At 45.1% G+C, this 21,091-nt stretch overlaps 1 protein-coding gene across 3 annotated transcripts; it reads right to left on the bottom strand.

The window, feature by feature from the left end:
- Window positions 1-3,944: 3,944 nt before the first annotated feature.
- Window positions 3,945-19,023, bottom strand: GOSR2 (golgi SNAP receptor complex member 2). Of its 3 annotated transcripts, XM_080369800.1 has the most exons (7): window positions 18,901-19,014; window positions 16,154-16,218; window positions 13,351-13,459; window positions 12,126-12,258; window positions 9,143-9,283; window positions 8,906-9,061; window positions 7,101-7,239 (listed from the first exon to the last, which is right to left on the bottom strand). In XM_080369800.1, exons 1-6 carry the CDS (start codon window positions 18,927-18,929, stop codon window positions 8,939-8,941), a joined length of 600 nt encoding a protein of 199 aa, XP_080225926.1. In that variant the 5' UTR covers window positions 18,930-19,014; the 3' UTR covers window positions 7,101-7,239; window positions 8,906-8,938. The 3 variants fall into 3 exon arrangements, with proteins under 3 accessions (XP_080225925.1, XP_080225927.1, XP_080225926.1); XM_080369799.1 differs by lacking the exon at window positions 8,906-9,061 and having other exon boundaries at window positions 3,945-7,239; window positions 18,901-19,023; XM_080369801.1 differs by lacking the exons at window positions 8,906-9,061; window positions 9,143-9,283 and having other exon boundaries at window positions 3,945-7,239.
- Window positions 19,024-21,091: the final 2,068 nt, after the last annotated feature.

Here is a 21,091-nt window from a genome sequence, read left to right as displayed (position 1 = left end):
CCACCAGTGGCTCACTCTACACTTCTGCACTGACTTTCTCCCCCCGCAAAGGGTCGAGCTTGCACTGCAGGACACCCTGGTGCTATCGCTGTGCCCCACTGGGACTGGAGCACAGCAAGGTGCACAGGCCTGTGTGGATCAATGGGGAACCAGATTGCTTCCCGTTTGTGGGCTTTGTGTTCCCATGGGCTGTGATCCAGTCAGACCGCTAGCTCCCTGCAGTTCCCCTTCTCGGGGCCCTCGCTTGCTGGATCCTTGCTGAATCAGACCCTCCTCCACACCTTGGCAGTCTGGTCTAGGGTGCTCGGCTCCTCTCTGCTTAGCCTTCAGCTGCAGCAGGTGCAGGGCCTTCTGCCACGTCCTGCACTGTCTCTGCTGTTCTCAGCTGCAGGACACAGCACGTGCTTGCCCTCAGCAGAGCTGCAGTCCACGGGCACAGGTAAGACATGTCCTTTCTCCATCCTTCCCTCTTCTCCCACCAGTTCCAGGAGCACTGAGGAAGGGATAAGCTCCTTCTGTCCCCACTCACGTGGCCAAAGCCAGGCCTGCACACAGATTTGTGGGGCAAGGAAACACCAGCTGCAGAAACGCCCCTTCACACTTGTTCTGGAAGGTGAGCAAGCTCCCACTATTGTTTTGCCTTTGGAGTTCAGTGTCCGGCTCCTTTGCCTGTGCTGTGTCAGGAAGACTGGTGGAGAAGAGCTGGGGGGGTGGGGGTGGGGACCAGGCTGTCCAGGGACTCTTGCCAGACTATCGCCTGTGTTCTAGGTGCACCCCTCGCTTTGCCGCAGTAGTTCAGCCTGAGTTACGCTGTTCAGTTGCATGTGGTGTTTCGTTTAACTCCCCAGGGAACTACCTCCTGCTTCTGAACGTCAGGTTCCAGCAGGCGAGACTGCCTGGGGTTACTGAAGGCGGCACGAAGTCTCCTTTTCCTGGCAGATCAGGTTCTGGCCCCAGATCTCAACTGTACAACCAAACCACATTTAAGAAGTCATTTCCCTGTTCCTGGCTTTTAGTCCAGGTTATAACTCATAAAGCCAAAAGCATGGTTTCAGCTTGGAGATCACTTACAAGTGCTTGCTCAGCAATAGGCTGCAAATCAAAGCGGTGGCTGCCTGGGCTGCCCACACAGCTGCAGAACCAAGTGTGTTTCTTTCGAAGCGTTAGCCAAACCGTCCAGACAAGGTGTCTCCTTATGTGGCTCTGACATGCACAGTCCAGAGCAGGTAGATGGAAACAGCCTAATTCCTCTCCGATCCCGTGTCTGGCAAGATCTTCCTGTGCAGAGTTTCCAGCCCTGCTGATGTCTGGGTGCCTCATGGCAGCTGGAGTGATGTTCCCTGGAGGGCACAGGTCACCGTGGGAAGGACTGTGGCTGTCGTGTCTCATCCTTGCTGCTATGATGTCCCAGTCCTGGGAGTGCTGCTGCGAGCCACTGGGATCGCGGGTATCGATCGGCAGCTGCATGGGCAGCCGTGCCTACTGCTCCCAGCTAGCCCCTGGCACTTGGGCTTCAGCGATAGATGGGCACTTGCACACTCATCCCAGAGCCCTGTCACCAAACCAGGTGCGATCCCAGGCTCTGCAGACAAACAAAGTGCCTGAGGATTCCTGTAGGGCTCTTCCTACGTGCCACCAGCCAGCCCAGCTGCGCCCTCCTCCCTGTCCGTAAAGAGGGGACGCACCATGCCAGCATCTGAGTTGGTCTGGAGGTATGGTGATGGCCGAGGGCAGCAGACCCCCCCCTTAGCATGTCCAGCACAACTGATCTCTGGCGACAATGTACCTGCCCTGTATTTTGCGAGTCTGGTATCATTTGAAGTCTAGCGGGTTGTAATTTCTACTGCCCATTTCCAGAACATTGATGACTTATGTTATTCCCTGGTCCTGTCACTGTTTTATTATTCCCTTCTCCCCCCGTCTCTTTTGCTCTTAGCTTTTCACCTTGCTAAACCAAGGTACCAAGAGTGGTAGAACAGGAGCCAAATGATTGCCTGGGGAGGAAAAGGGCAGATGACTGCCAAGAATCTACCCAGGACTGCAGCAGCTGGTGCTTGCCAGGTACAGGAGAGCTGGAGTTGGACCAAGGGGCTGGGGGAGGTGGGGGGCTCTGCAGAGGGAAAGGCTTCAGCACCCGCAGGCCTTAGGCAAGACAAAACAGCAAGGCAGGAGCACCCTCTGCAGAGCAGCTATCAAAGCTGTTAGTTACTGCGAGAACATAGTACCTCACCTTTGGCTTGCGCTCCAGCTCACAGAGGTGAGACATTCAATATTGTTATATAGTCATGGTGGTGTTACCATTGGGTCTGTTTTATGCGAAAGGGGGTGGTGATTTTTAACACCTATCTGTTCTAATCATGCATGATCAGGTTAACATTTGGAACCAGTATACATATATAGGCACACATAAGTTTTGGTTACTAGACCAGTATAAACATCCTCTAGTACTTACCTGTACTATCTTCTTTCTAAATTAATTCTGTCCCACCCAATCATAATGTCTTACTGTCTCTCCCTCCAATCTGCATATACATCAGCCACATTTCACTCTGGTTTTAACTGCTACAATACTGAGCATACTTGGTCTTAGTCTTTGTTTCATACCCTCCTAGATTTCTACACATGCAGTCACACAAAGCACACTGCTGAAGCAACAATATTTCTAGGCTTGAGCTGCTGCTTATCATATTGAAATCCTTCAGGGGACCACCCTCGAAGACAAACTGTGAAGACCTGTCTCAGCAGACTGCCTAAGGCTGATCTGATCTATGTATCTAGTTTATACCTACATCACTAGATGACTTTGTAACTTTTTGCATTCTTTGCTGGCTATTTTCTGATTTAGTAAGCGTTTCGTAGCTGTGGGCAACTTGGATTACTGCAAAACAAAACATAAATGAAAGAGAAAGATAATCTAACCCCTTGATCTCACATTTGAAATCCACAAACTCTTTATCAACAGCTACATTTTGCTTTCCAAGCTTTTCCTGTGCTATCCTTAATTAGAACCTAGAAAGAAGGTTGTGCAGGACACTGGGATTCCAGCCCCCACCTGCAGTTACCAGGTACAAGGCAGGAGAGGGAAGGTCTGGTCCCTCTCCAAAGTGGGAGCAGCCAGAGCACACCGAGGTCCTGGATGTCTTCCCTGCAGCAGCGCAGCTACCCTGGCACACAGCTGCCTCCTACCCAGCCAGCCCAGACCACCACCATTTCTACCTTCCTTCTGAGCCACCACCAGTTCCAGGGCCATGGAAGCCTGCCACGTCACCACCAGTCTCACCAGTGATTCCATCACCAGGAGTGCCTGGTCTGGAGCCAGGTCACAGGCTCTCCCACACCTGACCCCAGTGCAATGGGACGTGCTTCCTACTGAGACACAGACTGGGCTACTCCACAGCACCCGTGACCTTCTCCCTGGTGGTACCTTCTTTGCAGAACCCTCCTCCTCTCTCCAGCCATTCCCAGTAAACTGGAAAATTCACTTCCCATCTTTTTCATTGCACTTTCTCCCGCCATATGCAGGACCTTCCTGGTGTATGCCTCCTCATGTGTTTCCCCCTTGAGGTGCGGCATCTGCCACCACACGCCTTCCTTTGGGCAAAAACTGGGAGGCTGGTGGAGGACAGACTGCCATCAAGTCACCTCTTAATGCCCGCTTCCCTTCGGCAGGTAGCTTTGTTTCCTTTTGCTACCAATGCATTTATGCAAGCCCTTTTTCTGCCTCACTAGTTTCGATGGCAGCTGAGCTCTGGCTTTGACCCTTGAGTAACATCTGTCCTTTCCTCGGCAGCCAGCTGACCTCTGCTCACTTGCTGTGAGCCGCCTTTTCGCATCTGGCCAAGCCAGCCTCCTGCCTTACCTGCCTCAATGCTTAGAACATTGGAATTTGTCCAGCTTGTTTAAGTATTTGACATTTTACATGTCAGTCAAGGTAAAAAACTTCATTTTGGCTGAAAAATCTTTATTCACATAACACATCACATGAATCGCATCATGTCCCACCCTTACCCCTTTATGTATAAAATACTGGTAAAAAGTTTTTTCCCAGAGGCAAGTTAATTTCCACAGTGTCCTCTCGTGAGAGAGCAGTTCATCCCACAGCTGGAATGCTTGCTGCGCCACAGAAGCAAAGCAGCTCTGTTGAAGGAAACACAGTCTTTCGTAAGAAAGGGAACTTTACAGAGATCTGTAGCAGCAACATGTGTAAAGCCACCAAGGTTTCAGCTCTGCCTCATTTCATGTTCGCAGGGATCTTGATCCTACCTGTGCTTCTACTGTGGCACACTGCAGTGGCAGAGGCTTTGAGGGTTTTGCACTAACCATCTGACACAGCGCAAGATGCTCTTATAAATCATGTTGGACTTCACATGTAGTACAAATTTGTTTGACGTTGCACATCATCAGACTCAGTTACCCAAGTGGTTCCTTCAAGCCCCACATCTCACCTTTAGACATAGCAAACAACAAGGACACTTTGCTTACAAAAGGGAAAACAGACTACACAAGAACAAGGGAGACTCTAAAAGGGCAAAATAAATGAACAGAGAAACATGTATTAAAATGCCAAGCTAGTCTCAAAAACAGGAAAAAAAATCCAGTTCCAATTATTTTATGGCTCTGACCACAAGCCAAAAAAGGAAATAAATTGGCTGGAGTCCTACCTCAGTGTTAAGACAAACCCTGCTATATCAGGTCACAACTATATAAACTTTAAACGCCATCAAATGACATCCTTTAAACACTAAACCGTAAAGGTGTAAAACCAAGGTGGAATTGGACCAGTTTATCAGAACAGAAAAAGATTTGCTAGGGATCCCTTACAAGGTGCCCAACTGATCTCACAGAATACGATCTCACAGCTGCATAGTATGCTAAATCTGTCAGATTCCATATCTAAAATAAATTTAAAGGTAAATTTAGATTTAAGATTTAAAGATACAGCAAGATAGATGATCTATCACTGCAGACTTCCTCTTTTCCTTTCAATTCCCTTGTCCCTCAGGCTCAAATGAAAACCGATGCTGTACCTGGCCAGCCAATGTATTTCCCTAGGAAAGCCAAGCTGACTGAGGAACACAAAGAGCACGGAACACTTCAGAAGTGTCAAACACATCGAGAAGCACAAGACGGACAGCCAGAAGGCATGCAGCACACAGGATATTCAACAAGCACGCAGGCTTTCCTGCCTTCGTCTGCTGCCTGATAGGACTATCTAGGCATCGACAGCACCCTGGCCTCCACTGCTGCGCCCGCCGTGCAGCCGACCAGCGCTCTGGCCACTGCCTCGCCTCCTGCCCTGGGTTCCCAGTACAAAGCTGACTGGCCTGGGACAGCTGATCAGGCTGGGTACTCGCATCTGGGCTTTAAAGCTCTGCCAAAGCACTCAAGTCCGTAACTACTTCAGTTATGCAACGGTAAAACAAGCACAGCTAAAAGCCTGTTTCACTTGCCTTATTAACCAGAACTCATTTTTTACAGTTATTAATACCATTTCTCCAAGTTTGCAACAGGCTATGTAATAAAAGCAAAGCTTACTGCAGCGAAGACAGAATGCAGAACTTGTAAATCTTACAAATTAAAAGACCCACAACCATTCCAGACAGAAAAAGAATGAGGAATTGCCAGCATTATGCCACAGCATCTGAATCTGTCTGACAGTCCTGTGCCACTGTCAGACACCTGGAAATGCTCCAGACTTGTACACAAATCGGGATGGGAATCTACCTGAAGGCTGACTGAAACGGATGATACCCAAAAATCTCAGGATGGCCACTCTGAACAGAGCCCCCCCAGTCTGCAGGGAAAGGAGTACCGCATTTAAACAATGAGGCATTTCGTAACTGGTAATGTTTAAATGTGGATAGGTATCTACAACCAAGGAGATATGTCAAAGCTGGCCATCACCTCTGTGAGATGATAGGCATGAGCATGTCTTTCACAGTAATTCTACAAAGGATAACGCAAATAACACCCTTCCCAAGGATGAGGGATGTTTACCATCCCAAGGCACGTAATTTCAGGAGACTTTAACAACAACTGATTTTAACTGAAAGGTCTATTGCCCTGATCCTCCTGTTATTCTGAATGTAAAGAACAGCAGAGAGAGCCCATTCCAGCTCCATGAACATAAAAATCACAAATCTGAACCTGAGCACAGCAAATACTTGCCTGCTTCATGGATTCAAAACCCATCAGCTACAGAGCACAAAACCCCAGCCAACCACCTCAAAAAAACAAATACACCAAGCCATGATGTGCACTAGCATTAAAAATGTCAGTTTAGTTTTCAGAGGCTGGAGTTGGTACCAGGCACAGTGAGATGACACAGGCGTCGTGCATCGGACTGAAAGCAGGTAGAAGTACAGTGTTCAGCTGCCACTGGGAAGCAGCGGGGCATAAAAAGGTACCAAAACATAACTCAGATGAGATGAGAAACATTTCAACCTGAAACAGGAAGATTTGGGCTGGTTAATACTGTATGTGTAAACGAAAAAGCTAGCTGAGGTTATAACCATGCTTTAAGACCCTTCCTCACAAACCTTCTCCCTCCAACTGAAACAGTGAGTTTGCAGATGGGGACCCTTCACTTCCCCCCTCTTTTTGCACACTTACTCCGCAGGAGTGTGCCTACAAACAATGCGAAATTCTCCTCAGTGGCCTTCTTCCATTGCAAAATGCAGTCATCAGGGTCACTGTCTAGCTAGCACAGGAAAGGCTGACTACATCTTACGCTCTGCCTTTGCATCCTCTTATCCCTACCTACCCAAAAGGACACTCCAACCTCACAAAAACAGCTGGGCAAAATTTTCACTTCTGCTTCCTATTTTACCAGATTCTTAAACTTGCAGACAGTAAGGTGAGAGCAGTAAAGGCTACAGTTATTTTTATAGGGCCATTCTCCCCAGGGAAATTAGATTCCCTGCATGCTTTCCACATGACATGTGGCTGAGAGTGATTTGTAAACTCTGAAGTTCACAGGAGGGGCTCATCCAAAGCAGCACTCGGAGGAAAGTACAGTTTGGAGGACAGTCCGTCTTGCTCCAAAAGACGGATCTCCTCTGGCAATAGTTCAGTAGCTCATGTCAGATACTGCACGACGAGAAACATAATTACACAAGTCAAAATCATTCCCCCAATCATGAAGTATTTATCTTGCAAGGCTCGCTTCTCAATCAGCCGCATTACTGTATTGGATAAGCCCAACATGTTGGCAACGTCCAGGATCTTCTTGTGAGTACCCTAAGAACAAAAAGACAGCAAAGAAACGATTAACCTCACGGTCCAACGCTTCTTATTCCACAGTCCAAGAACATTTCATCATGAGTGGCAAGTGATGAATCCTAATCAATGGAACTTGCTATTGGCCAACACTTCCTACAAGTTAAGAAGAGATGGCCACAGGACCCTGGAAATAGGTGGATGATGAGACTAATTCACACACATGAACAGGAGTGTGGCTACAAAACAATTAGTCTGGATAGAGACCCATGAAAGCCGCTCAGAGAAAAAGCACTCCCTACAGAGGCATTAAGAGTTTTTCTGGTACCTTTTAAGATAACGGTCTAATAAAGGCTTGAAGCCTCTTGATCAGACAACCTTTCCTGCAGACCCTCCCACCCGCTGACGTACAGTGTGCACCAACAACAGATTGAAAAGGAGGTCCAGAAACAGGAGGAGGTCCAGGCATATAAAAGTGTAATTAATGCAATTTCAAGAAATCCAGAGAAGCACTAAACAAAGACTGCAGGTGCACTGCAGGCAGGCCCACACCTCAGTTTTGTTTCACTGCTGAAGCAGTTGGTATTATTAAGAATGTGGATCCCACCACATGACAGATAAACAGAGTGAGCTGCAGAACTGGAGGTACCCGGACATGAGCTGGGGGGGTCACTCCTGCAGTGCAGCAGGAATGATTCTGCTTCATTTCAGGGCAACATTCAAAGGAAACCACATGAAATACAGGCACAGAGAGGTACTGTGGGCACTGTTCGGAAGTGGATACCATCCCATTCGTACTTCAGAACAAAAGAAAACCTTGCTTGGAGAAAAGAAACCAAAATAGGAAGCCTTAAAATGAAAGCAAACAATAGGCAAGTGAAGACTCTTCAGTTCTTATAGTCTGTGGAATAATGGAATTGTACAACTAGAACAGTTAAAGCCGTGCAACCATTTGGGAATACTTGGTTCACACTTGTCTATTTATACCCAATACCCAAGAAGTTACACAGAACAGCATGCTTCCAAATTAACCCATTTATCTTTGTAAGATGTCTTTATGCTAGCTGCTTCTGCCAGATCTGTCATCAGGCAACAGTCTTTGATAGTTTAAGAAAAGCTAGGCTAAGGGGGAAAGGAACATGAACAGATGTTTTCTCATCTGGAGTGAGAAGAAATATCCCCCTGAAAACATAAGAACATGATGCTCCCAAAAACACCAAGAGACTATCAGTAGCAGTGGGCATAGACTCACTAACAACTTTACTATTACAGTTCTGACCCGAAGTATGCTTGACTTGCTACAAGCTGGCAGCTGAGACAAAGCACACTGACATTTGCAGAAGGCCCATCGTGATCTAATAGGAATCCAGGCACATTACTGCAATCTTAACTAGCGAAAGCAGCAAGACAGGACTACTGACTACAACGAGAAGTAGTATTTCCTCTCCATCTCTTTGAAGCAGCATGCCCTGCAAGTGTTCCTTCATCTTATTTGCCAGCCGTGGTTAAGTTCTCCTGACTTACGATGTATGCACTGCCTTTTGTCGCTGCTCTGAGTGATGTCCATCTGAGTCAACGTCTATCTGCAAGCTAGCTATTACTTCCCATTCTTCACTTTAAAAAAAACCCAAAACCCAAACAAAATGTAGGAGAATAAAACATAACATTCAGCACACCAGATACTAACCAACAGGCAGGTGAAGACTGCTAGGTCATCCAGCTACAAAAAGAGCTTAAAGATGTTCCTAGTAAGATGATAAAATGTTAAGATTGCAGGTTTAGTTAAAATGGAGTTTGGGCCCTTCCCAGCATTCTCAGCTTGAAGCACTGTAGTGAAACAAACCTGTGTATTTATTTTACTTAGCCTGGTCATCACAAACACAGAAAAATGTGGGGTCTTTTTGGTAAAAAATGATGCCCCCACCTTCAATGTCACTCTCTGGTCCCTCAGCCCCTGAAGGATGTTGGTCCCACTGCCAATAAGATCATCCATGCCACGATGGGCATTCTGGAGGGATTCATTAAACTGTAATGTTTCGTCGATCGGTATGGTGGTGTCAGAGTCCTGTAGGGGAAACGCAGGGTCTTGGTTACCTTGCCTACTCACTCATACTGCCCACACATAAGTTAGATCCAGGAAAAGAACATGCAGAAACAAATGTGGCAAAAGCTTGACAGGACTTGAAGGATTATGTTTTAAACATTTTTTCATAAGGGTATTAAACAAGGATATTAAACACAACATTAATATTTGAGTCAAAAAAGTAATTTAGAGAAGCCTACAGGAAGCGAGCCAAAAGGCAAAGTTGATCAGCTGTTCAACTGCAGTTAGATCTCAAAGGATAAAAAAATAGATTAAAAGCAGATAATTTTTTATAATCTCAGTTTATGATATATGTAGGAAAGGGTATTACAAGAGAGAACATCAAAACTAACAGAAGGTGTTTAACAAGGAGTCATTTGATTATTGCAAGTGAAAGACGTTTGGAAGACTTTAATATCACATTTCTAAGTGGCAAAAGGCCTGCAAAACACAGTGTCTGGGAGACGACATTCTGTGAATTCACAACATGGTGCAAATTTCTTCTAGTGAAGGCAAACAGACATGAACCTAGTTCCCTGACGGTCTGACTCATTCAACACCCAAGGCCTTATCTAAAAAACAAATTACAAATAAGTAAAGTTTTTCCAGAGAAGATGCATTAGCTCAACCAGAAGCTATGGATCTTGAAATGGAAATAACTGGATTTTGTAATCTGGACTGCACAAGAGGTCAGAGGATGTGATCACTTCTGTCTTTCAAAGGCCTCCAGTTTAATCTTCTCTGGACACCATTCCATCGAGAAAGTCAAGATAATAGCTCGTCCTTTTACGAACAGGAATCATGACATTGGTAAGAGGCAAGTGTGGAGACACTGGCTTACCTGCTTCCATGTGCTCAGAACAAGAACTATCAAAATGTAGAATTCTTATTTAGGGCAGAAGATGGTTAATACCCTACATCTGACTATCAGCTGTAGGTTACAAGCATGTAGGATCACCAAACTTGCTTTGAGTAGACTCTGGGGATTGTTTTAAAAAAAATGTCAATATGGGAATGACATGTACAATCCAGTGTCAGATGTTATCCTGCCTAGGCAAGTATTCTGCTTACTGTAAAATGAAGAATAAAGGACAGACCTGTCAGCAATTGTAGGATCAAAGTCACTGGATGAAGAAGCTGCGACAGCATACACATCTCTCTGAGCAAATGTTAATGAAGCACTAAGGTTGAAACAAGTGTCTTGTCTTACATGAGTTTGCAGAACAGAAGCACTTGGATTTGCAGCTGAATGGCTATTACTTGAAATATTATTAAACTTCAAATCAGCAGGGATTCCATTTCCTGTACAAGGAGCTTGTAGGGGTTGGTTGTTTATTTTTTGTACACCACCAGGTAGCAAGAAAAATATCAAAGTAGATTTTTGACCCTCCTCACAAGGAGACTAGATAGCATCATATTCTTCATTTGCTGTTAGTGTGTTTCTCCAGAATGACACAAAGGAAGGCTTTAAAGATAAAGACCATATATATCTTCGAATCAAGCAAAACATTCAGAACACTGCTACAGCTTTCAAAAGTTGGTATGTATGTTACAGTGACTTACTCAGGATGTTTACATGCTCAGCTGACATTTCCCTTTAATAGAATAGAGTAGTATATAAACAGAAACTGTGTAAACTTCTAACCAAAACAGACAGGCCATAAACTGACAAATAAATCATCATATTTCTATTAAAAGGTCCTTCTACCCTAAAAGTCACATTTTTGTAATGAGTTAAAAGAAATACAATATAACCACGCTTTTTTTGTTTCATCCTGAGACACCTTTCAACATCTAACGGAGAAAAAAAAAATTCACCATTTATTTTGCATCTGCAAGCCTGCTACTGCTTTTCAGAACTGCTCCCCTTACACGTTTTATATCTGTGCAAGAAGTTTTCCTTTAGGAAAAATTCTTCATATTTGCAGAGGAACACAATGGTGTTTTGAAAAATAAGTTTCAAATTTCAGTGTTCCTCTGAAGTCAACTCTTGTTTATAATTTTGAAAATGCTAGCTGCCATCCTTCCGTTAGGCTTTGGGAAGTGCACTGAACTTCCCAAGTCTCAAAAAAGCCAGGACCACTCACATTCATTCTTTCCCTAACAGTGAATGACAACACAGATAATGAACATTAGGTTATATGCCTTTAACAAAAAAGAAAAAAAAGAAAAAACCCACCAAACAAAATCTAAAACAAACGAAAAAGCCTAGCTTTTGGGTTACAAAAAGGTGAAATCTGAAAGCAGACCTACATTATTCAGAGCAAAATTCCTCTAGGAACTTGCACTGGGGGGACTTCCCAGCAGAGGATCTAAGAATTAACAAGAACAGGTGGAAACACATTCCTGTTACTAAAAACTTTTGAATCATTTATAGGTAAAAAGCAAGGTGTTTTTTTCCCAGCTGTGTGATTTATATTTGAACAAATTAAAGCTTGCTGACATCTACTGACAGTAGGGTGTATAAAAGCCAGACATTTTACAAATTTCATTATTTGACAAAGACTTTTGACACAAATCCAAGTAAAATGTATACTTTGGTACCTACCTCATTCATCCTTTTGCAACTGCTATATAAATTCAGGCAGAGCTGCACTGGATAAAATAGGAACAGCAGTTTCTGGAGCCTTTTACTACTACTTCTTAATAGCCCTATTTTTCCTCATGAGAGAGTTGTTCTTTTTCAACACATATTGTTATTCTTTTCTATCAGTACTCTGCATCTCACAGCAGCAATCTGAGAGCCATCCTTTCATCTTGCCTGAAACTTCTCTGAAAGACTACGTCTCCTAGAAGACAGAGAACTAAAATAAAGAATATTTACATTAGTAGTGAATGTACGTGCAAGCAACTCTTCTCGCTGTCGCTCCTGCTGCTCCCGGATGTAACGGCGATGTTGAAAGTTCCTCAGAGCTGTCTGCAGATGCTGAACATCATACTTCAGCTGGTCAACTCGGCTAGAAAAAAAATCAACAACAGGAAGACATTCCCAGGGATAAAAATAGAATTCTTTTCCAGCATTTTTTTTGTATGAACAATGAAGCATTATAAATTAACAGTGACAAATACTAAAGACTGAAGGGTTCTACTTATCTAGAACATAGAGGTAATTCAATTTTAGGTGTCTATTCAGACCTATATGTTCCATGCCTTGTTTTTCTACTAAACAGGTGATTATTTAACTGGAGGCTAATGACAGAATGTGAAGCACAATTCTTGAGATGTCTTGGACATTCTACCCCACGACTAGTTTTTTCAGGAGTTATATATGTATATATTCCTCATTTACCACAGATTTGGAAAGACAGTAGGATTCTATGACCTCCATTCACATAAAAGGTTATGCTTTCAAGTTTCATTAATTAGCACCACGGTCTTAAGTTTGAGTTTTTATTATAAGGAGCTTAAAACTCAGCCGGCAATACAGGAGATGCCTCCATTAAGCTAAAAAACAAGTAATGTCCAGAACTCCATTGTCAACAATGAAATGACTGATTACTATGAAGAAAGCCTAGATGACTATTTCAGATATTGACCTCTATAGTACAGGCGACATGAAATCCATCCCTATTATCTACAAAGACATTCTGGGACTAAATATTAATGGTAGAGTCACAGAATGAATAAGAACAGGAAGTCCCAAGGTCTCTGATCCAACCTGCTGCTCAAACCAGCACTCACTTTAGGCCTTGTTTTCGTCACCAACATCTAGGAAAACGTTCCAGAGAAAATGACACCAACTGAAGTAATTTTACTCCTTACCTACATAAATGCCATATAGAGTAGAAAATTTTTTTAAGCATTCAAGTGCCATGTTCTGCTCATCTCAGAAAAGAGCCATTAATCCAGGTCCATCACCCCTCTGTGGTTAAACGCAGGAGAGTGGTTTTGCCTCTGTGCCTCAATTTTGCTACTATAGAGCACAAAGGTAAGTTATGCAAGGTATAAATGTTTCTCACTCAAATCAAAAGGCAAACAGCTTCAATACATTTAATGAAAATAATTAAAAAGATTACACTACACTATCATAGCAAAGAAGGTGAACTTACAGTTTAGCATTCTGTCGCTTACTGGGAGGTTCTTTGCTGGACAGGATTTCCAGACGTTCCAAGTTGCTGAATATATTGTCTATTCTTGCCTGAATCTCATTTTCTACTACTGCAAGGAAATAAAAACGTAATTTGGTTTGAATTAAAGAACTGCAATCTGAGTGATGGTAAAAGCTCAAAAGCATTCAAACCAGTATTTAAAACCCAACAGATACAAATCCTTACTGGATCAAAAAAAAAAAATAAAATCGGATAAGTGAGAACATATAATGAAAAGCCACTTCTTTAACTCGGTCATAAGAGACTCTTAAGTTTCCCTTCTCCTCTGAGAAGGGAGCTAGAAAAGCCCCTGCTCTTTCAAGGTATCTGAGCCTTTCCCCATCAGCTCCATGTATTAGGATTTAAAGCTCCCACACTCCTCCTGCAGCCCCTTCCTGTTCCCTCGGCAGGATTTGCTCATGTAGGCTAATAGCCAAGATGATTCTCACAACAATGGCTATTTAAACCTCTGAAAACTGTTAACACAGAGTTAATAATATACATCATCCATACCTATAGCAGGGGAAACTAAAAGAGCATGGGAAGGATTCAGAGTTGACAGGAATTGGCAGACTGGACAAACTGCTCAGAAAGACATGGCCAAAACAGGGCTGAAGCCCTTCCAAGTGGGAAAACAAGGCCACAAAGAACTGCCTCTGTAATCATTTACATTGCCGTCGCTTCTGATAACCTGCATAGAAACAGCAGAGGGGTAACAGTACACGCCACAAAGTCATAAACACTTTAATGAGGTGGATACTGATAAAACTTACTGTAGCAGTCGTGCAGCAAAACTCAGTATGAGCCACAACCCCTTCCTCATTTGACAACCACGTTTTCTAACCATGTCACAATCCAGCATTTCACAATTTAGAATTGCACAAAAGGGGGAAAGACAGGAGGCACTATTAATTGTCTGACATTCTTGTGTTCAAAGAGGGTGAGCTGTAAGGCTGAAGGCACGCACCCTCCAGAGCACATCCAGACTCTGAGTATAGAGGACAGAAGCATCGTCACGTCTGCGCAGCCATGAGGACAGTCCTGAAGTCTCAGACTGCCGTGGTCAGACAGCAGAAATAATCACCAAGTCCTACAGACACCTCTGTAAAGTTCTTACTTTGCATTTAGACTGAAGAGGTATACAGGAAAGCATTACTAACCAACTTCTAACTACTCCACAGTACCGCAGGACTTTCCAGAAAATCACATGCAGCAGAATCCAGGAAAACAAACAGCACACACAACCCCTTTTCTTTGCCCTTCAATCTCACAAAGTAACTAACTCACGTATATAGACACAACTCAATTGAATCTTCCCAATTCATCTCTCCATCATTTACTACAGCTAAACTTAACAGAAAAGCAACCAAGAGAGCAGACAGGTAATTACATCAGCTTTTGCTAGTCCAAACAGTATTACTACCTTGATCATCTTACACTTTTCTCAGCAAGGAAAGATTATTTGCCCAAAGTCGGAAAAGGAAAGCTGCAATAGAAAGTCTGATTTCCTGGCTCCTATTCCTGCTCTTCAGCCAAGAGATAATCCTTTTCCCCATAAATTCTGCAATAATATCTAGAGCATATATCTGTATCTTTACATATATAGACAAACAGTACATTCATTTATTGACTGTATGAGATGGCACATAATCCTATCTCTTGAAATGGTCTCAAGTAGCAGAGGCAAGATGGAAAATTACACTAATTTTCAAGAGGTTCCAAAATCACATCCAGTGAACAGCAGTCCGGAAAGTCTACACAAGCCATTATTTTTTGATAGCAAAATTATCATGGCCCTTTCCACAGTGAAATTATGCTTCACAAATACATTTAGGGTAACAGAAGTCAGCAAACGTCAATGCAGTGTCCTTTCACTTCAGAAGCTCCTGATGAGACCCATTAGCAATTACTCACACAGTAATTAAGGCTTCAAACACAGGTCCAAAATACATTTGCCAATCCTGCACCGGGGTAAAAAGTTCTGTCACAATATATCATTTTATTACAGTCATTTTATTACCACGGGGTTATAGTCCAAATTTACTGAAGCAATTTCAGACTTAACTGTCCTACATATTTCTCACAAGCAGATGGAATTACAGGTTCTGACTCTGATGCACGCAGAAACTATCAGAACCACCCTGCTTAAATTCCTGCACACCAAATCACATGCATTTTCCCCAGAAACTGGACTAAGCATCTTTTGGGGAAGACTGCCAATTAGTGGATGCTTAAGGAATAGCAAAACAACAGGACAGATACACAATCACGTCTCAGTTTTCTGAGCTTCTAAAAAACTGGCCCGGTGATGTTCTGAATCTGCAGTTCTGTCCACACCAGTGTGTTCTTGATACCTCCACAAATGCATCAACGTGGAGGTTTTTAACCCGTTTATGTTGAAGGCCTCCACAGTACAGCCTGACAATGAGTTCCAAAAACTATCTTGCATTCCCACACCAAGACATTGTAGAAGCATGCGCAGTAAAAGTTATTTGTCAATTAAAGAATTAAAACTGAGAGATGATTTGAAATAAATCCTTCTTCTGTCTTTTCCACTCTGTCCTTCATATAAAACATCACCTTATTGAAGTGAAATAGTAAAATAATTTTAATGCATTCCAAATCAGTGATGTGTCTCACCAGCTGATCACAATGACTATAAAGAGCCATTTTGTTCTAGAAAGACAAAGCACAAAAGGTTAAAGTAACAAGCTAAATCAAATCAGTACTGAAGTGGGACTTTTATTACTAATTAATTACTTACAGTGTACTGACTCCTTGTCTGAAGTCTCCAGGCGCCCCATGTAAGACTGGACCTCGTGGACTTGCCTATCAAGAGACAGAGTAAATTAACAGGAGAAGTCAGTTACCAGCTATAAAACAAATAATTTTTCAATACCTCACTTTTCAGCTTCTTTTACTTAAAAGTACTTTTTAGAACAAAATAGGAATCAGCTACATGGTATTCAGTGTGTACAGCCCATCACTGAACACAAAAAAACAACTAAATTCTTCAGTATGAAGAAAGCTGTACTTTCACTTAATATGCACAGACAAAATAACTTTCAGTTTAAAACCAACAATCAAGGTGAAAGGGCTTTTCTTCTTCAAAGCTTTCCAGTCCAGTTCTAGGTTCCTTTTTGTATTTATAACCTGACCTGCCATTAGAATCTACCAACTCCGAGACAACCACGGAGACAAGATTTCAGATTCACAGCAGGAACTCACAAGCGATAAGCACAGCAGAGGCAAAATCTGACTGGGAGAAGAGCTGGTAAAAGTGAGACCTTAATAATAAATCTGCAGTGAAATACGACCTACATACACCACTCAAGAGTGCTGATGAGACACCGCACCTTTATGTCATGGCATAAACAGGTAGTACACATCTTCAACACTAAACAGAGGTTTTGTCCCTCCCTTCTCAAAAAGAAAACAGAAGCACTGGCAAAGGCTCAGAGAAGGACAATAAAGATTATTAAAGTACCGAACAGCTTTTATACAAGAAACAGTTGTTCAGTCTGGACTGGAGATGATAGCAGGGAGATATCCTAGAGCACAAAAGACGGTGAATAAGGAATGATTTTCACTGTCTTTTACAACATATGAATTACAGAAACATCAAATGAAATTACAAGCTTAAAACTGAAGAGAAGGAACTCCTGTTGCTGGACAAAGAGTGGCAAAAGAAAACAACAAAAAAGCAACAACAAACCCCAGACACTGACAGTTGTTAAATTCTTCTGCTTCAAGAACCCCAACGACTCACGTTTCTGGGAGACTGGGACAGTATTCAACAAAAGCATTGCACATGTTTGCCCATTTTTTACTGTTTCCTAGAGCTCTGCAGTTAGGCAGTGCTGCGCACACACTGGGACAGTCAGACCTCTGGTCATACCTGGTGTGAACAATCTCACAGCAGCTGGGATTCAGACTTCAAGTTACAAAAACACCATGACCATTTTTCAAAACATTTTAAGAGATCATAATTTTGGTCACATTAGTGACTCTTTTTCTGGTGTATGTACCATTTGATAACTACAGCACAAACGTTTATAAAGCCAGATCTCTGAAACCAGGTTACCTGACAGAGTAATACAACACTTACTCTCCAGTTATTACATGAGACTGTTTAATGACTATCAGGGCTATCTTCCAAATCACGACACTGTGCTGCTAAGGAGATCACTGAGTATGTCATAAGCCCTGCATTACTTGGAATTAACTAGAGAGCAAATTCAACATCCAGTATCTTGCAACCCATACTTGTTCCATAGTTCTGTTTTCAGTTTCCCTAGGACGCCCCTAACAGCCTGAGACTTGCGTTGCTCTTAAAATGCCCGTTTAGAATCCCAGGTGGAGGAGGCAAATCAGACCATGTGCAACAGGATCAGAAAAACTACCTCACACTCACCAGGACTCTTCCCAGGCCAGAAAATACAGTAAGTCTGAGGAAAAGGTGGGAGGAGTTTAAAACTTCAGGGTATCCCCAGACTGAGAGCAAACCGCAACAAAACCAGAACTCGGTGACTACAATCCCCAGAGAACCTGCGGGTGCCCCATCCCTGGAAGTGTCCAAGGTCAGGCTGTACGGCGCTTGGAGCAACCTGGTCCAGCGATAGATGTCCCTGACCATGGCCGAGGATGGACCAGGTTGGTCTTTCAAGGTGCTTCCAACCCATTTTATGATTGCAAAATAAGGCAATATGGAAACAGGAACAAGACAAGATTATTCCCCTTATCAATAAGTTACTATTACGGGTGTGCATTTCTAGGTCAAGAGCAGGATTGCCCGCTCTTCCCTACAGGGTCACTCTGTACCTTTATTCAAGGAGGGTCTCTTACCACAGCACCTCCTTCAACAGAGCTCAACAAAGAGCCCCGTTACCACAAAAAATTGAAATATTTGGATTAACTGTCTCCTTCGACCTCCTTCTCACAAGTTACTCTGTATCACCCAGAGCTGCAAGATTTTTCACCTTACTTTGCAATTTCCATACCACTTCCACCTCATGGGATCAGCACTATCAGCAAAACGGAGCGGTTTTACCGTCAGGGAATCACACGTTTCCTGAGGTGGTTTAAACTGTGTCTGCTAACCATCTCAAAACCCCTGCTGCCATAAAGCCCCTACTAAATTACTACGCCTTACACGTAGGTACATTGAATAAAACATAAGCACTGGTTTCCAGCGGCCACTTGCAACGCGGAGCTGTAGGAGCCCGAGGCGAGCAGGCCCGGCTCGCCTGCGCACTGACGTGGCCGGCAGCCGCTGGGCCCGGCCCCCCCGGCCAGGCCTTTACCTGCACGGCTGACAGCCCCAGGCAGCGCCCCGCCGCGCCAGCCGCGACTTCTGGGGTGTTTTTTCACAGGGAAAAGCTCCGGAAGGGCGCTGCGAGCGCGGCGGGCCCAGCAGTGTCCGCCCTCCCCCTGCACCCCCGCAAGTCCGCGGCCGGGCCCGGCTTCCCGCGGGGGCTCTGCGCCCTGCAGCCGCCCCGTCACCCCACGCACTTGTTGGTCTGGTGGTAGAGCCCCTCCATCGCGGCGCCGTGGCCCGCCCGGCCCCGCTCCACCGCCCACGTCGCCCCCGTCCGCTTCCGGCCCCGCCGACTTCCGCTTCCGCCGGCCGCGGCCACTTCCCGCCGCCGCCTCCTGCCCAGGCACCTGCGCCGCCGCGAGGGGGCGCTGCCGCCCCGCCGGGGCGGGGGCCGTGCCCGGGCTCCCGGGCTGTGTGGGCGGGGCCCGCGCCGTTGGCCGCCGCCTGGCACCGGCCGGGTCGCCTCGGTGGCCGCGTCAAGCGGGGGTTGCGCCTGGCCCGCGCCCGGCCTCGTGGCCTCCGCACCCCCTCCCCCCCTCCCGGAGAGCGGCGCGGCCGGAGGGCGCCCGAGCCGGGCCACGGCTCCCGCGGGGGGGGTTGGGTGTCCCGCGGAAGTGCCCCCGGCCAGGCTGGGGACCCGGTGGAGCAGATGTCCCTGCCACTGCGCGGGGCTTGGGCTGGGTGACCTTGGAAGGCCCCTCCAACCCAACCCGGGTGCCCGCAGTGCGAGGGAGCCCCGCGCTCGGTGCGGGTGGCGGCTGCCGGGGCTGCCCTCGGCCACGCGAACTGCGACCGCTCCGCAGCGTCACGGAACGGTTGGAGCTGGGGGGACCTTACAGCACATCTAGTGCCAGCCCAGCCCCCTGCTGGAATTCTGTGCTTGCCGAGGCCCCCTCTAAGTACCAGAGGCCACTCTGAGGTCTCCCCAGAGCCTTCCCCAGGCTGAAGGATCCCAGCTCTCTCAGCCTGTCCTCACAGGAGAGGTGCTCCAGCCCCGATCACCTTCATGGCCTCCTCTGGACCTGCTCGAGCAGGTCCCTGTCTATCTTACACCGAGTGCCCCAGAGCTGAGCACGGTGCTCCCAGGGGGGTCTCCAGAAGTCTGGTCATCTCTAGAAGTCATGGTGACTAGTGCACATGGAGATGCAGATACTGAGCGGGAAGTGAAACGTACCCTACGTCTCAGCAGCCCTTCCAAAAGAGCTATTCCAGCTCTTTGACCACCATTACCACCTTGTCTGAATCTTGCCTAGCTGTCCCGTTCAGTCTTTCCTTTCCATAAAACTGCTTTTAACTCCAAAGGCTTGTTCACAAGCGGTCGTGGTCAGCTCACAGCATCCATTGTGCAAACAGATTTCTTTTCTTAATAATCCTGGGTTTTCCTCTTACCTTCAGCTGCACTACATTCCCTACGACAGGTTATCACCCATTCACCGTGTAGCAGCAGGTTCCTCTGTCATTTTTTCCAGGGCTGGCAGTTCAGGCCATGCTCTGGGGCTGCATGAAAGGCTGCTTCCAGTTAGCTCATCTGTGCTCAGTTGTTTCAACCAGGTAATCTTGAAGCCACCGCTGCTTCCTGTATGTGCTGGACTACAAAATCTAACATGTTTCATGGTCATAGTCTGCTGAGCCACCTGAACTCCTGCAACCTTTTAACTTTGTAGGAGAACCAAGGAGTACGTGGATTATCAAAAAAAGGGTAGTCACTGAGCATCATACAGGTATACGTGAGTGAAATAACCACGCATTTTTAATTAATGAGAGATTCTTGTTCCTATGGATCCATCCCTGGCATCTTAAATTGATGCGTGAAACTTTCTTTGTCTGCCCTGCCCTGCCATGCAGCAGGTCTGGCAAATTATTATCCCCTGGATGTCTAATAGTAACTTGAGCCACAGAAATCACATCAGCCTAAGAATAAACAGTGTATCAATAAAAACCATTAACTGCAGCAGTAAAAAATACATTCACTCCTCGTTCTTTGCTCTCCCTTATTTGAGTAGTTATACCCTGTTTTCAAATATTTTCTGGCAATAGAGAGGTTGAATGAAAATAGATGCTGGGATTTCCCTCCTGGCCAGGGCTTTAAGAAGTATCACAAGCGTTCTGATGAAGCGGCAAGCACTGAAATACAAAACTGAATTTCTGTTCTTTTGTGAAGAAATTGATTTTTGCCAGAGACAACGTGCTGCAACCAAGCATCTGTTCTTGTTAGACTTCAGGTCTTTCCAGGAGGAGTCCTTCAGCAAATTGGCTCGTTTAGACACAACAGCCAGGAGCATGGAGAGTAAAAAAAAGGGGGTTGTTCAAGGAAAGCCTCTGTATTGTAAACAGGATAAAAGGGGATGGAGAGAGTCACTTATCACTGTCTAATGTGTCCCCAGG

Source organism: Falco punctatus (assembly GCF_963210335.1).
Source record: "Falco punctatus genome assembly, chromosome: 19".
In the NCBI taxonomy this organism is placed as follows: Eukaryota; Metazoa; Chordata; class Aves; order Falconiformes; family Falconidae; genus Falco; species Falco punctatus.
Note: the sequence above shows the minus strand (reverse complement) of the source record. Positions and strands in the feature narration are given on the sequence as shown.

Excerpts from the sequence above, each read along its gene's own strand:
- GOSR2 (XM_080369799.1), bottom strand. The coding sequence starts at position 18,929 with ATGGAGGGGCTCTACCACCAGACCAACAA. Across the intron at positions 12,259-13,350 it reads AAGCGACAGAATGCTAAACT|CCGAGTTGACCAGCTGAAGT; the intron begins GTAAGTTCACCT and ends TTTTTTTTCTAG. Across the intron at positions 9,284-12,125 it reads CACGTACATTCACTACTAAT|GACTCTGACACCACCATACC; the intron begins GTAAATATTCTT and ends TTTCCCCTACAG.